The sequence below is a fragment of the Lissotriton helveticus genome, chromosome 1_2, assembly GCF_964261635.1.
Source record: "Lissotriton helveticus chromosome 1_2, aLisHel1.1, whole genome shotgun sequence".
Lineage (NCBI taxonomy): Eukaryota > Metazoa > Chordata > Amphibia > Caudata > Salamandridae > Lissotriton > Lissotriton helveticus.
Genome location: NC_136058.1, coordinates 252,385,540 through 252,402,157, shown reverse-complemented (window position 1 = coordinate 252,402,157; position 16,618 = coordinate 252,385,540). Strand labels below are relative to the sequence as shown.

The 16,618-nt window shown below is 46.0% G+C and overlaps 1 protein-coding gene across 1 annotated transcript in view; it reads left to right on the top strand.

The window, feature by feature from the left end:
- The window catches only part of LOC144800599 (vitamin D3 hydroxylase-associated protein-like), a 422,322-nt gene extending 412,072 nt beyond the window's left edge, over positions 1 to 10,250 (top strand). The window contains exon 15 of the mRNA XM_078671692.1: positions 8,188 to 10,250. Within this exon, the coding sequence (XP_078527818.1) occupies positions 8,188 to 8,307 (120 nt within the window). The 3' untranslated portion in view covers positions 8,308 to 10,250. The remainder of the gene's footprint in view (positions 1 to 8,187) is intronic.
- Positions 10,251 to 16,618: the final 6,368 nt, after the last annotated feature.

Sequence of the window (16,618 nt, the reverse complement as noted above, 5' to 3'; positions counted from 1 at the left end):
AGGGTGTCGTTGTATCCGTCACCTCTACATGTGGTTTTAGAGAATTGAATGCAATGGAATTCACTTCTAAACTCATGTAAAACAGTCACTCTAATTATACTGATGCACGTGTATATTACAGTTTCTCAGAGCACACGTGTTATCCTATGAACCCACTGGTCCTCACGAGCACACGCGTTTCTCTCGGCACAGTTTTGCAAACTCGTCATTAGCAATTTATTCCTAATCTCGCATGATATTCATAATGGTTGCAATTATTGCTACTAGATAAACGCATATGGACCCAGGTCAATGGGCATATTTCTTTATTTTGTTATAGGGAGAACCCCCTGAAGAAGGGCTGGACCTGAATTGCATCAGGGAATTGTTTTTGTTACTCCTGTGAATCAAATAACGGCTGATTTTGAATGTTATAACCTCTAAATGCATTTATGAAAGAATTCACACAACTGATGGAAATTTCACTACTGGAATATGAAGATTAATAAACCAAAGTGAATATACTTAACGGAATGGTGATTGTTTAAAGCGAACTTCTTCGTAACGAAGTGCTCAGAGGAGTTAGTCTTTCCAGAGGTGAAGGACTTCACATTACATTTAGGATATACACCTGATGATCAGGAGGTGGTACTCCATAGCACCCATACAGTATTGAAATTTGGTTTCAACTGGCTACCAATTGAATAAAGTAGGAGTGCGACCGCCTACACTAGTTTTTCACCAATGCGTAGGCAGAAACAAAACAGGGAACCAATGATACCACAGACTTGGATTGCTTACTCTCCTGCTTTATTTTGTGGTTGATGGTTAGTCAAAATGTAGGTGGGGCCGAGTACTTAGCCCACCAATCCCTGCCACCAGCCCGCAGAGACCCTTCTGCACTGGGCGCCCTCAGCACCGCACACCTGTCTCTCTCCGTCACCAGCACCGCACCTGCCAGACAGGCCAGGAGCAGTTGGGGTGTGACTTGCATCAAAAATAGCCAAAGAGGAGGAACGGTGCCTTGGGACAACCATCGTCACACTCCACACTTGTCAGCGAGGACAAACACATGGGCATGCGAAAATGGCCGCAGACCTGGGGGAGGTTCTAGTGCCCTACATGCCCACTCCTCCGAGTGCACCTACAAGTCTCTGTTGAGCAGCGCATGCGAGTAGCCTGGGGTGCTGGGGGCGGGAGGTCGTGCTCAAGCCCAGCTAAAGTGTGTTCAGCGCCAGCATGCTCATTGAGCGGGAGTCTGTTGCATGCGAGCGCCTGAGATGGAGCAGAGCCGGAGAGCAGCCATTAGGCAGCCATTAGGCCCGGGATGTGAAGATCATGTGAGCTAATTGGTGTTGGCACTTCTGCTGTTGTTTAATAGGTCACATGGGTGAAGTTTAGAACCTCCGCATTTTGCTTTTCATTTGATGAGGTGATACTCCACCCGCTAACGGAACTCCTAAAAATCTTGAGGTGTTTTTCGGTAACTCTGTGTAGTAAGACTCTGTAAGCTCCTCCCAGGCCTAGAAAACACCTCACAAAAAAAAACACACCAGGTTAGTTAAATAGAGAAAAATGTAATAGATAAAACAAAACAACAAAAATCCAATCAGTAGAACCGGAGTTAATAATTTATGAAGAATAAACTGCAATATAGTAACTAAAAGCATAAAGCACCAACCACGGCACCAACCACGGATTTCTGAGCAAGCTGGATCAGGTCAATGTCAAATGCTATGGACAACCGCATTGGAGGGCGGGTTGGATACAGTCCAAGAGTAGTCCAGCTGAAGTTTTACCTTCTTGGGTTTTGTGCCAAGAGTCCCGTTTGCGCTGGAGAGGACTGCATGGAGCAAGGGGAGCATCGCTGGTGATAGTCGGCATGATCCGAAGAGTAGGCCAGGTGTCGCGGATGGGCAGGCTGGAACTTTGCGTTGGTGGTCCTTGGAGGGCAGACAAAGCTATAATGATGCTGCTGTGTGAAGAGATGAACTGGTGATGGCTTGCACTGATTTTCGGTGTGAGCAGCACAGATTGGGGGCGAGCGGTCACAAAGAGCCCTAAAGCTTGATTTGATAGACAGCTGAACCACATCAAGGATCTAGGACCTTAGAGGCACCACTTTGGGTCAGGAACATACCAACAAAGGATCCAGGAGCTGTTGGGGAGACTTTTATGCCCCTGAGGCTCAGATCAGGAGGCCAGCAGACTAGTTACTCTGGAGTCTTGGGTTCTGGATGAAGTTGAAAGCCGAGTTCTTCTTCCCCCAGGTAAGACGGCTGCAGGTCAGCACAGCAGGGCAGCAGTTTCTTTAGAGCAGCAATCCAGCAGAGTGGCAGCCCTTGAAAGCAGCACAGCGGAGTATCCACTGGTCCAATAGTTTACTGAAGAGTTGGTGCCTGAGCTCCTTCTTTTACACACAGTTGTGTCTTTAATGTGGGGGGGAATTTCTAGAGGCATGCCTTTGAAGAGCACAGATGTCCTGCCTTCCCTGCCCTGGCTCCTGACTAACTACAGGGGGTATGCAGCCCTCTGTGTGAAGACAGGACAGAGCCTATTCTAGTTTAAGTAAGGTTAGGCCCAGCTCCTCCCTCCCATCCTGCCAGTGATGGCCCATCCAGTCACACCTAGGCTCCCATTGTGTGTAGCTGTTTAGCAAGAATACACAACGCCTAACTGCCAACTACACTCAGTCATGTGACCAAAGTCAGGCTGAAGGCACCAAATGGCTAAGGCAAAAAAAGGAGACTTTAAAAAAAAATCATTTTTATATTTGCAATTTCATAAGTTAGGATTTTAAATTAGGATTCCAGAGACACTAAACATGAACCAGTAATCTCTTCCCATTTGGAAATTACAGCTTATTAATTGTAAACATACAACCCCAATTTATCCCATCAGAGAGAAAGGCCTTGCACTACCAGGACATGTAAAAGTTAAAAGTACACGTCCAACTGTTTAAATACACTGCACCCTTCCCTTGGGGCTGTCTAGGGCCTAACTTAGGGGTGACATATATGTATTAAAAACTAAGGTTAAGGCCTTGCAAAAGGTTTACATTACCAGGTCGAAATACCAGTTCAGACTGTACACACAGGCTCTGCAATGGCAGGCCTGAGAAATGTTTACAGTGCTATTTAAGTGAGTGGCACAACCAGTGCTGCAGGTACACTAGTGGCATTTAATTTACAGGCCGTGGGCACATGTAGTACCACTTTACTTGAGACATATAAGTAAATTAAATATGCCAATTGAGTATACGCCAATGTTAACATGTTTTAAACAGAGAGCACATGCACTTTATCACTGGTTAGCAGTGGTAAAGTGAGCAAAGTCCTAAGGCCAGCAAAAATGAAGCAAGCAACAGCGGGATGCCTTAAGACAAAAAAGTAGGGAGAAACCACTCCAAGGATGCCAGGTCTAACAGTGAGACTGACTCGGGCTGCTGTGACTCGTGTCCACATGCATCCTGCTGGTGAAGAATGCCCAATAACACATGCAGGTTCTGCAGCGGTATCTGATGTCCCACTGGGTGCAACATCAAGGCAATCTCTGCGGACGGGTCCAGATTTCGAATAGAACTACACAAGAGCTACAGTGGTGGGTAAAAAAACAAACGCAATTTGGTTAGTAGCAGACCCCTCTCCCATCTCAACCCAGAGCTTATAGTAGTTACATATGCGTCACTCCTAGGTTGGGATTGCCATCTAGGAGAGGTGGAGATCAGAGGACTCTGGTCTCTGGCCGAGTCTTGGCTTCACATCATTCTCCTGGAGCGGAGGGCCATCTGCATGGCATTCAAAGCCTTCCTTTCATCCATCAGGATTCCAAGGGTAGGCTGGTTCAGGTGTTACTGATATGTGGTATTGCATCAAACGGGGCAAGGAGGAGTTATGAGCCCTTTTCAGGAGGCTCTGAGCCTTTGAACTTAGTCGGAGCTCCAGGATGTTTTTCTTGTTGCATAATTACCGGTGGGATCTCTAAACTACAGGACAGATGAGATCAGTCATCGATGACTTGCAGATACAAATGCCACTTGGCTAGATCAGTTCGCCACCACCGAGAATGTGCAATGTCAGCACTTCTGCATGTTAGAGTTTCCAAGGCGGCTCTGGCATGGGGACGCATTCCACCTCAAGGTGGCCCTCTGGACTCCAGTACACTTTTTCGCCATTATCACTCCTGCCTCGAGTTATCAAGAACATCAGGACCAACTGGGCACAAGTCATTCTTGTGATTCAGGATTGGATATGGAGAGTGTAGTATCCAGATTTTCTGAGCCTGAGCATCAGTCATCCGATCAGACTGGGCCTTAAGGAGGACCTTCTGCCGCAGCAACAGGGTAGTTTCCTGTGCCTGGAGATTGAGCGATGACAGTTGAGTGTTTGATCTCCCTACTGAGTTCTGTGATGTCACCTTGGCAGCCATGCGTCCCTTCAACAAGACAGTATACACCTGCTTTTGGGCTAAATTTGTGGTTTGATGTTCAATGCCACGTGGATCACCTTTCTGATTAGATGTGTTATTGTTTTTTCTTTGTTAGTCCGGTGAGGCCTTTTTTACTGGGCACTGCTTAAGGTTATATTTCAGTCAAATCGGCATTCCTGTGGCTGCTGGACCAACCTTCTTTCTTCAAGTCACTATTTGAGACGAGGTTTCTAAAGGATTTACAGGGACGGTTTTCTCCCACTCTTTGTCATGCCACAATGGGATTGAGTTTTGGCATTTTTGATGTGTGCTCCATTTGAGTCCTTGCACACCTGCCCTTGGCGGGAGTTGACTATAAAAATGGTCTTTCTCCTGGCCATCTTAGCGGTCTGGAGGGTCAGTAAACTTCAAGCTCTGTCTGTTAACCCTCCATACACAAGTTTGTACCCAGACACGTGCCTCTTTTCTGCCCAAGATGGTCACTCCTTTTCATGTAAATCTGAATATCTTGCTGCCCACTTTCTTCTCTCCACCTCATTCTACTAAGGTGGAGGGACTCCATTGCCTGACCCCTGGTCGCTCCCCACGCCGTACGGCTCCTCCTGGTGGCCAGTGACTGCCCCTCTGCTGCTGCCAAGGGTTCGCCGCTGGTGAGCCCCTGGAACCTGTGCTGTTGTTTCTTTTTGGTTTGTTGCTCTGTACTCCCCCATTTCTGGCTGCATAATTTGTGTTTTCTTCCCTCTGTTTGCTGCTCGTTTTTTGCCCCTTGCCCTCTGTGCCCCCCCGCTCCCCGCCGCTGCTCCCCTGCGGCCCTGCCCCCTTTTGCCTTTCATGCCCACTACCCTCGCCCATTGGCCGCCACGCTCCCGCCTCCCAGCTGCTCCTCCCTCCCACTTCGCCTCTTATGTAGGACGCCGCGCAGAAGAGCAGCGGATGCGCGCATCGGGCGCGCCAAAGTCAAGCCCGTCTGCGCCCGTCTGTGCCTGGACCATGCCCAGGGCCAGAACCCCTGGCCCACGCCGGAGCCAGAGCGCCCAACTGAGATACGACACCACCACTCTCAACGCACTCAACACCGGACGACCACCCGCCTGCTACTGAGCAACCACGAAGCGAACCCACGGACCCTTCACCTGCCAACCCTGCAAATTCACCTGCCTCCGAACCTGCACCCCGCCCACCGAACACAACAACAATCACCTCAAGTGCATCCTGCTCAACACCCGGTCCGTCCACAAACACGCCGTCGAACTCTGGGAACTCCTAGATACTACGGCACCAGACGTCGCCTTCCTCACGGAAACCTGGATGAACGCCTCCTCGGCCCCCGACATCGCCATAGCCATCCCGGACGGCTACAAAATCACCCGGAAGGACCGCGTCAACAAACTGGAGGAGGAATCGCCATCATCTACAGGAACACCATCAGCATCACGACCAACGCCGAAGACACACTCGCCGCTGCCGAACACCTACACTTCCAGATCCACACCGACCCCCCAGGCCACCCTCAGAGGAACACTCATCTACAGACCCCCGGGCCCATGGACACAATTCAGCGAATCCATCGCTGACTTCATCAGCCCACACGCCCTAGCCTCACCAGAGTACATCCTCCTAGGGGACCTGAACTTCCACCTGGAGAAAAACAACGACAACAACACCACCACCCTGCTCGACAACCTCGACAACCTCGGACTCAAGCAACTGGTGGACATGCCCACCCACCTCGCCGGCCACACGCTCGACCCCATCTTCTCCGCCAGCAACCACGTCTCCGTCAGCCACTCCACCAGACTACACTGGACCGACCACAACTGCATCCACTTCACCTTCAAGAAGACCACCTCCCACCACCAGATGCTACAGATCCCCCGCAGATGCTGGAGCAAAGTCACCACAGACCAACTGACCACATTGCTGAGCCAGAACCCACCTGCCGACACCCCCGACACCAACGACGCAGCACACAATCTCGCACAGTGGATCACCAACTGCGCCGACGACCTCGCTCCTCTGAAGAAACCCCCAGGCAAGACTAGCAACAGAAAAAGCGCATGGTTCCCAGACGCCCTCAAAATCGCAAAGAAATCATGCCGAACCCTCGAAAAAGTGTGGCGCCACAAACGGACACCAGAAAACATGACAGCCCTCAAGAGCGCCACCCGCGAATACCACCAGATGATCCGCACCACCAAAAGGACATCGTTGAAAGAGCGGCTGGACAACAACGGCCACAACAGCAAGGAACTCTTCAGCATCGTCAAAGAGCTCTCCAATCCCAGTGCCAGCAACAAAGACATCACACCGTCGCAAGACCTCTGCAACTCCCTCGCCACATTCTTCCACCGCAAGATCGCAGATATACACAACAGCTTCGGACCCCAGACTCTGCCTCCAGCCACCAAACCAACGATCCCCACCACCAGCCTCAGCGCATGGACCCCCATCAGCACTGAAGACACCACCCGCGTCCTGAACACCATCCACTCCGGCTCCCCATCCGACCCATGCCCTCATCATATCTTCAACAAAGCCGACACCATCATCGCACCCCACCTCCGGAACGTCATTAACAGCTCCTTCACGTCAGCCACCTTCCCTGGAAGCTGGAAACACGCAGAAATCAACGCCCTTCTGAAGAAACCAACGGTGGACCCCAAAGACCTCAAGAACTTCCGCCCCATCTCTCTTCTCCCCTTCCCGGCTAAAGTCATAGAGAAGACCGTCAATAAACAGCTGACTGCATTCCTCGAAGCAAACAACTCGCTCGACCCACCCCAGTCTGGATTTCGAGCTAACCACAGCACCGAGACCGCCCTCATCGCAGCCACCGATGACATCAGGACCCTGATGGACAACGGAGAGACAGCCGCTCTCATACTCCTGGACCTCTCGGCAGCCTTTGATACCGTCTGCCACCGCACCCTAATAACCCGCCTCTACAACACTGGGATCCAAGGAAAGGCCCTGGACTGGATCACATCGTTCCTCTCCGACAGAACCCAGAGAGTCCACCTCCCTCCCTTCCGCTCCGAAGCCACCAAGATCATCTGCGGCGTACCCCAGGGCTCCTCACTCAGCCCAACCCTCTTCAATATCTACATGAGCCCCACCGGACTAACAAAGAAAAAACAATAACCCATCTAATTGATCCACCTGGCATTGAACATCAAAACACAAATTTAGCCCAACAGCAGGTGTATACTGTCTTGTTGAAGGGACGCATGGCTGCCAATGTGACATCACAGAACTCAGTAGGGAGATCAAACACTCAACTGTCACCGCTCAATCTCCAGGCACAGGAAACTAACCTGTTGCTGCGGCAGAAGGTCCTCCTTAAGGGCCAGTCTGATCGGATGACTGATGCTCAGGCTCAGAAGATCTGGATACTACACTCTCCATACCCAACTGTCACTCCTAGAGTACCAGTGTCCCTTCAACTCACAACATTACATTCTATTACATATTCTGGTCTAATACCCTCACCACAGAGTCTCTACCAGAAAATATATTACTGAAGGTAAGTAACTTGTTCTTCTCTATTGAAGTAAAGCTATTATTATTAGAAGTTCTGGTATTATTATTGTTACTATTATTATTATTATTATTGCTATTAATATTCCTACTTTGAATTACTAGTGCTTATTATTGTAATTATTATTAATATTATTAGTAGTAGTAATATTAGTAGTGTTAGCATTAGTAGTGCAGGCAGTTATAGTTTCGGAAATCGTATTAGTAGTGTTATAATTAATTCCTCTTGTGCTGTCCCTACAGGCTGTGGAGGGAAGTGTCGGGCTCCCTGTAGCGGTGCAGTGTGTCGCTTTGCCTTGGCAGGAAGAGCTGTGCCTGCGCTTCATGAAGGAAGTGGAAACCCTTGCACATTTACGGAACTGAATGAAGCGTGCCCTGCTGGGAGCAGGAACGGGACTCTGAGCTATGTCATCCAGACAACATAGTGTTTGAGATATTATGTAAAAGTATTTTGTAGACCTGTTCGAAATAGGGAAACGCAGCCCATCATTTAACACCTGTCATTGACACTAATGCTTTGTAATGCATCTTAGCACTTGGCAGTGTTGTCATAGTATGCTATTGCACCTCGGCACTGTCATATGTTGGACCAGCGGTGACGCATGTACCTAGGCACCCACAGTGTCCCTGGGGCACAACTTCCTATGCTCTTCTTCTAGCTCCAATCAAATTGAGCCCTTAGAGTGCCCAGATATACCTCCAAATAGACCAGAGTTGCACCTTCCTCTTGTTCCCTGCTTCCAGCTCACAGCTGTATGAACCCTTGCAGTGCCCAGATATCCCACAGGGTACTCTTAGGTCATGCTAACTTCCACTGTTCTACTTCCAGTTCCCAGCTGTATGAGACATTGAAGTTCCAAGATATCCCACAGGTTAGGTCTGGGTCACACCGTCTTTCTGTTCTCCTCTTCCAGCTCCTAGCTGTATGATCCTTAACAGTGCCCAGATATCCTACAGCTAAAGCCTAGGTCACGCTTTCATATTCTGTTTTTCCAGATCCCAGCTGTATAAGCCCTTTCAGTGTACATAAATCCAGTACTGCCAAATACCACGCATCAGACGTTCGACTAACACATTTCAGTGTGGTGCTCCACATCACTGCATTTCAAGCTTAACGCATAGTCTCAGCCCTGTCACATAAGTGCTGCAAACTGAGTGTGCGTGGGAGCAGTGAGCGCGTGCCTTTGGCCTGCATGACTTATGCAGGCTTGGGGCGCTTCCAGCAGCTGCACTGGCTCCCAAAGTCAGTGTGGTACTACAATATATCTTCAACATTCCACGTGCAGCTGAGTTCAGACAGCTTGACGTTACGGCCAGCCACCGGGTAGTGCCCAAGTACTACCGAGACAGCCGGGGCTAGCCTGCCCCCGTCAGGCTGTGACACAAATTTGTGTCCGTGACACCATGGGGAGGGAGGGTTCGGAACATCATCTTCTGCTGCTGCCAGAGCCTGCTGCAGGAACCGGAGTTACATTTTGTGAGGTTGGTCTACAGCAAATTAATCATGGTGCTCGGCTGGCTCGCAGAGCACTGCTAATTGCACCGGCCCAGCTGGGCCGCCCGTGCTGTATGGCTACATTTATATCTATGGCTGTGCCAGTCCCCACCATCAAATTAATTATTTCCGAGCCTAGCTGCCGAGGGAGAGTGCTGCAGCCATTGACGGGTCGTCACAGATGACAGTCCCTGACCGGGTTGCAGCGGCCGCCAGGACTCCGAGGACAGCTGGCCAGCGGCAGGCTGCGGCCTGGACTGATTAAGGCATTCTAATTGCCGAGGGCCAGTTGAGCTGTCTTGCACAGTGAGCCCCTGAAGCGCCAGTCACGCTGTCTGGGGCTCAGGCTGAAAGATCAGAAGAACAAAACAGTAAGTATAATCAGAACCCACCTCAAGTGGTGTCAGTCACAGTGTGTAATTATAACACAATCAAATTAACTTTAATGGGAGTGCGCGATCTGTCTGAATGCTATGCAAGTTCCAGGGCCGCTTATAGGGAAAATTAAGAAGCCAGCCATACCAAAGACCCCATGACTTGTCTCTGACCTTCAGCCAGTCCCCTAGAGATAGAACTTGGTCTGAATTGTAGCCTTTAGCGACCCATTTGGCCTGTCGCATTCATACCACTAGAATGTTTTTTGATCAGACCATTGTCCATTTGAAAGGGTGGTGGCCTCATATGTTAAAACATGTGTTAGACAGTAGTTTCACAAGTTTTGAGACCTTCTTGAATCAAGAGATGGGGTTCTTGACTGAGGAGGTGATGGCACTTTGAAGAGGCAGTCTCATTAAATGGGTGTAATTTCTGATATTTATGTTTCCTTTGTCCTCATTGCTTGATTTTGCTCGTCAGAAAGCATCACTCATAGTCATTGACTATCACTCATAATTACACTGAAATTATGAACATGTCACACATAAGCAATCTGAAACCATGGCAGCTATGAATATCCCTTACAGTGCACAGATATCTCACAGGTTAGGTCTGGGTAACACCTTCTTCCTGTTCTTCTCTTCCAGCTCCCAGCTGCATGAGCCCTGAGAGGGCCCAGGTAGCCCACAAGATAGGCCTGGGTCACACGTACTTCCTCTTCCAGCTCTAAGCTGCATGATTCCTTACAGTGCCCACATATCCTGCATGATATTCTTGTCAAGCCTTCTTCCCATTTAGCTCAGCAGAGCGATCCTTAACGTTACATATTTGTGTTTTTGGTGGCTAGCTTTTATACAGAACTATATCCCAGACTGAGGAATCTTACAAACTCAGTACTTGTACAGCCGAGCTACTTCCAAGGTTACACAAAGTCTACAAGCTTTGACTTTAGACAGAAGAGCTACCTCTCAGGTTACACGGATCTCACTTTAATTTGCTTTGCACAGTGCTTAGCGTCAGGTGTTGCAGAACTTTCAGCATCGAGGGGCATATTATCAAGGGGCTTTATCTCCGCTTTTTTGGCTTTAAAAGCCAAGAAAGCGGAGATAAAATTATCTCCCTATTACCAAGCTGTCGCTAACACCAGTTAGCGACAGCTAATAGGAGATAGTGACCATCTTGAGCCCCGCTTTGCATGTCAGTGATATTTATCACTAATGACATGCAAAGTGGGCGTGCCAAGATGTTAGCGACTGAAAACAGTCGCTAATATCGCTATCTCCTATTACCAACTTTTGGAGATATTCGCGCTAAGCGCGAATATCTCCAAAAGCTAACACTTGCCCAGGAGCAGTTCTTAGCCATGTTATCCAATGGGAGGTGGATAACATGGCTAAGAGCATTTGCTCGATAATGCATGAATATCGCTGACTTTTCAGCGATATTCATGCATTGCGGCCGTTTTTTATCGCATTTGCGATAAAAATCGCCGATTTGCGGCGATAATTTTTGTCTCTAAACATGTTAGAGACAAAAATTATCTCTATTGGTTGGTAATATGCCCCTGAGTTTCATGGAGCAAAACTATGAAACTAGTAATATAGCACTTACAGGCTTTGGCTTCAGGTAGATGAAGTGTTCCATAAGTGACCTAAATCTCCTGGTCCTGTTTTTAAAAAGTATGGCTACTTTTCTGGTCACAAAGATTTTGCACAATTGGACCTCCGGTGACAGAAACATTAAACGTGGAGGCCTTCAATATCAGTGGTATGTCACATGCTCAGGCATGAAAGATGAACTAATGTCTCTTCTCTTATGTTTCAAAGACCCGGTATAGGCCTTGCAAAATCTCAGGCTACACATTGCTCCAGTCGCATGACTGCTTAAACTGAATATCTACTAGTGAGTTGCCCAAGTTCACACGAAGAAACGCAAAAACATGGGGAGTTTATATAAAATGCAGCATTCGAGTTGTGTTAAAGACTAGGCCCATTTACACACATTTCTTCAGAGGGGATGGGTCTTTCTAGAAGAGTGAGCGATGAAAGGTAGAATCACAAATTAGCATCTCAATACGATGCAGCCACACAATAGTCGACTTGACTCTGATCTGAGTTTAGTAGGTTTTAATTATAAATTCAAGAATACATGAAGTAGATCAATCTCAGCATAATAATATAAAGATCAGAATGAGTCCAACTCTTCTTAAGAGATGTACCTTATATAGTACAGAGCAAATGACTGTCTCTAAAATAATGACACAGACAATCAGGTAGGAAAAATGAAGGATAAACTGCAGCAGATGATTTTTTTTAACTAGCATGAGCAAACTGTCTTTCTCTACACTACCTTAATCAGGGCAACCTAACTAAAACACATGGGCAAAGACATAATCAGGAAAGAAAGAAAGGTGTCAGCCTTTAGAGTCTTCCTTAGAGAGCACTCCGAAAATGGGCCAAGTAGCGTAAAGCCACAGAAGTATAGATCTGCTCTCTGAGCAAACCTAAGATGAACTCGCTCCCTCACTAAACACAGCACAGAATAACAACTACAGTCGAATTAACACTCCCACGTGACTTCTTCTTTGGGATATTTCCATAGCTCTGGCACATCTGGATACTTTCAACACCTTTCCCTCCTAGATAAGACACAATAATTTTCTTGTCCCTGGTCATTCCAGTCCTCTCCCATGAGAACTCCACTCCTCGCTTGTTACCGCGATTTCCTCCAACAACTTCTTCTCAGGCTTTGCTATCTATTAGGACAATATTCCTTTATTTTAACTAGTGAGGCTTATCCACACCTGCATTAGCAACAAAAATAAGACAACCTATACCACAGAGAAGGCTAAATATGACCAAAATATGAAATGACAACATAAGCCTGCACTGAAACCGAGAACGTTAGGCTAAGATGAAATAACACATGAAGTTAAGCAACATACACATTAAGCCGCAATTTGACCAACGACTTTGGTTGGTTTGTGCGCTGGATTATAAACACATGACTAGTTCAACAAATATATGCAGCTTCATATAACCATGAATTTAATGCAACAAAGTATGAAAGTGTCATTGAAATTATACCTACACGTGATTAATTCAGGTTATATGTATGAATTTGTCTAATACTATTTGAACACATCCTAGTTAAATATTTCACACTAAGATGCTTCATGTTTATTTCTTCTATTACATTAATATGTAAATTGTCACGTAACTTTATTAGTCACATTCTAAACACATATATTTCTCATGAAGTACTTCGGTATGCAATATTCAACTTCTTTTAGTACATTAATTATGACCGAGTATATTTGAGTGTTGGCTATGCTGGAGCATGATGCACTCTGATGGGATCAAGATTACACTTCTTAAGTTGCATGTCCCACTTTCGTCCATCCCTTAATGAATGCGGATACAAGGACTTCATTATTCAGGGTGCCCGCTGGTTATTTTAATTACCTGTATTAGTTTTGGTTTGCAGCACATCTTGTTCATGAATAGGGCATCAAACGGATCCATAAGAGGGTGATAATGGAAGTTCTACCAAAGAAACTGCAAAATCCCTGTCTGTGCTTCAGGCAGTCGAGCCACCCGTGCCCGTACCTTCTTGGAGACTGATTTCCTGTCGCAGAAACATCGCTGGTTGCCATCCTAAAACTAGGCATTGGAGCGTTCTACCTGGATTACACATTGAGGGCTGCCTGCGCATGTTTCCCCACCAAAACAAAACAGTTTTTAGTGTGCTATTAAAAAAATGTTACCAATATCCCACTATGTGTCAAAGGATATGTATTTTTTCCTTAGAATAATCAGCAAACAACTTAATATAGCGTGACATATACTGATCATTTTTCACAATAGATTAAATGTGGATTATTGCAGACACAGAATACATCCCATTATATAACACTCAGGTTAGAGAACAATAAGCCAGTTGTATTATACAGTCAGGCCAGCTCCTTGCCATGTCTCGTTCTTGGTTTGCTCTTCCTTACCATTTTGGTGTTTCTGCATTTCTTTGTCGCTAATCTCTCTTCTTCACTGTCCACTTTCTTCAGGCATTCTCTTGTTCTCTATCTCCTGCTCTGTCCCTGTCCTTTCTATTCCTCGTCCATGTTGGGTTTTGTCTCAGCCCTCTCACCGAAGTCTCTCTTTATCTCCCCTCCTCTGTCCCTCTTCTCTCCCTTTTAGCTACTCTCTCTTTTTTCTCTCCATTTTCTCTCTCTCTCTATATATATATATATATATATATATATATATATATATATGTCTGCATCACCTTTTTTTCTCATCTTCCATTCATATTTGTTCCTCACATGACTTTTTCCATTAGTTGTCACTTTGTGATGTTCACCATCTCTTTTCCTCTGTCCTGAGCTGGATCTCTCATTCTCCAAGTCATCTTTGTATAAACCCTCTTGTGTGTCTCTTTCTCTTCTGCCATATAAATCTCTCTTTTTTCCTTGTCTCTATAATTCCTTTCTCCTGCATCTCTATTATCTCTATTTTTGTATGCAGGAGCAGCTTGTCTACAGTTGTGTTTGTTTCTTTAGTTGTACTTTTAATACCCGAGTGAATAGATGAGCCATTTCACAACCTTACACCGCACCAGAGCATTACACCGTATCGCACTATTATGCAGTAGTACAGATGGAAGTAGGTAGTCTCTCACTCCATCACAAGTTACACAGTTGTGGGAGTCAGAGAGGAGGTGGAGGTTAGTATTGGACCTCATCTACAGAAAAGGAAGCTTGGACCCACCAGACAGGGAGGAGGGAAAGAGAGAACACACTCCGATCCATATCACAGAAACAATTACAAGTCTATTGCCCTACAAGATTATTTTTCCAGGGGTTACCCAGCTTTTATTAAGCAGCAGTTTTTAAGATACCGGCTGGGGCTATTACCAGTTAAAGAACACATGGCTCTTTGGCTACGTGGAAATCTACCTGCCACTTGTCGCCTCTGTGGGTGCTGCATGGAAGATCTGTTGCACTTGGTTTGCTCCTGTAACACTTTAATGGCAGAAAGGAAACTGGTGTTTACTAAGTATTTTAATCAAAGAGTAATTCGAACAAGAAGCCAAGCAATTTTAGCCTGTTTTGACCCAGGGGATCCTCGGTTAAATTGCCATTTTGTCAAATTTCTGCTAAAAGTGGAGCAAAGATTACAGAACACGTAAATTGTTCAGTGCTGCGGATACGATTCAAGGGTCATATCATCCTCCTGGAACAATCAAAGCACTGTTAAGGGTAGATCTGTTGATTATCTTTGAACTTAAATCCCCCTAAGTACGATTAACAAACTGAAATACTTCCCATGAGTGCTCTTCCAGCCTTAAAAGCATGAGCTTTACTTGCCTCTTACTATTGGAAATATGTTATATTGAAACTAAAGTTGTTACCATTGGAATTTAACTGTGTTTTATCATGGAATTATGTCTTATTATGTAAAGGAATTATTATTATCTGTCTTCGTTTTTTATCTGTCGCATTTTTAGAAATTGGATCGTAAGACTTTATTATTGGAATTAATAATTATCTTACTATTGGAATTATTAATTATCTTACTATGTAAATATGTATTATCTTGCATATTTCTATTGTAATGGTTTTAAGTAACCTCACAATCGTCTCAATCAACTAAAGTAAAACTAAACTCACTCCATCACAGGTTACACAGTTGTGGTAATCGGAGAGGAGGAGGTTAGTATTGGATCTCATCTACAGAACAGGAAGCTTGGGAACACCAGACAGCGAGGAGGGAAAGGGTGAACACACTCAGGTCCATGTTACATTTTAATGTCAAGATAGTTTAGCATCCTCGACTCCTGGGGCATTCATCTGCCTGAGTCCAAAGTTAGACAACTGGAATTTTGTTCACTTTGTGTGTGATTTCACTTGAGATCCAAATAATGTAAACAGTCCTGTTCCTGCAGACATGATTGGAAGTTCTGCTGTGTGACACGGCAAGCACGTGCTTTTAACCAGCACCCGATGGTGCACTTCTTTAAGCTGAACGCCTTCTTGTGGATGGGTCAAGACTGCCTTGCAAGATGGACAAAGCACAAACGTGCTTAGAAGTATTCAGAGATCAGCACAGGCGCGTTGGATCAAACAGTATTTCGGAGCTGCTACTAGATAAATGTAATATTACAGCGGGGACTAGAGAAATATGTTCTTAACAAGGTCATATTATGAGGTTGTTTTGTACAGACTGTAGTTTCCTTTCAGCCGGTCTGTGGTGAGTTAGACACTGCTCTTTGCTGTCACTTGCAGAAAGGAAGGGCTCTAGCACTGATTTTCTTGGACCAAACATACCCGGAAGTGAACAGTTTTTCAAAGTATATTTGAGTGAGAAGATACCTCTGGTCGGAATCGTTCTGCTGGATGGAAAACAGAAGAATGATTCTAAAACATGCAACTCTCGGGGTTACAAGAAGGGCAGGAAGCCGAGATGCAGCTGAAGGCCAAGTGAGGTAAAATAAGATCAGGAAACTGGGAGGACTTCTCAATCTTTAAATTCTTTGAAATGTGGCCCTTAATATATATGCCCTCAGCTGTCCTAGGCTGACCGGAAGTATCGTTTTTGCATATCGGCAGGTTAGTTGTTGCAGAACGAAACCTCTTAAATTAGGGAGTAATTCAAACATTAGGTGATATTTAATTGTTTTTCTGTCCTGGATACCAGTTCGTATTTAAGACCAGTATCAATTCGTCAGTCAGGCCTACTAGATGTGTCAAATGTTTTTACCGTTTGGTGCTGCAGTAATGTTCTTCTACAATGTATTTGTAACATT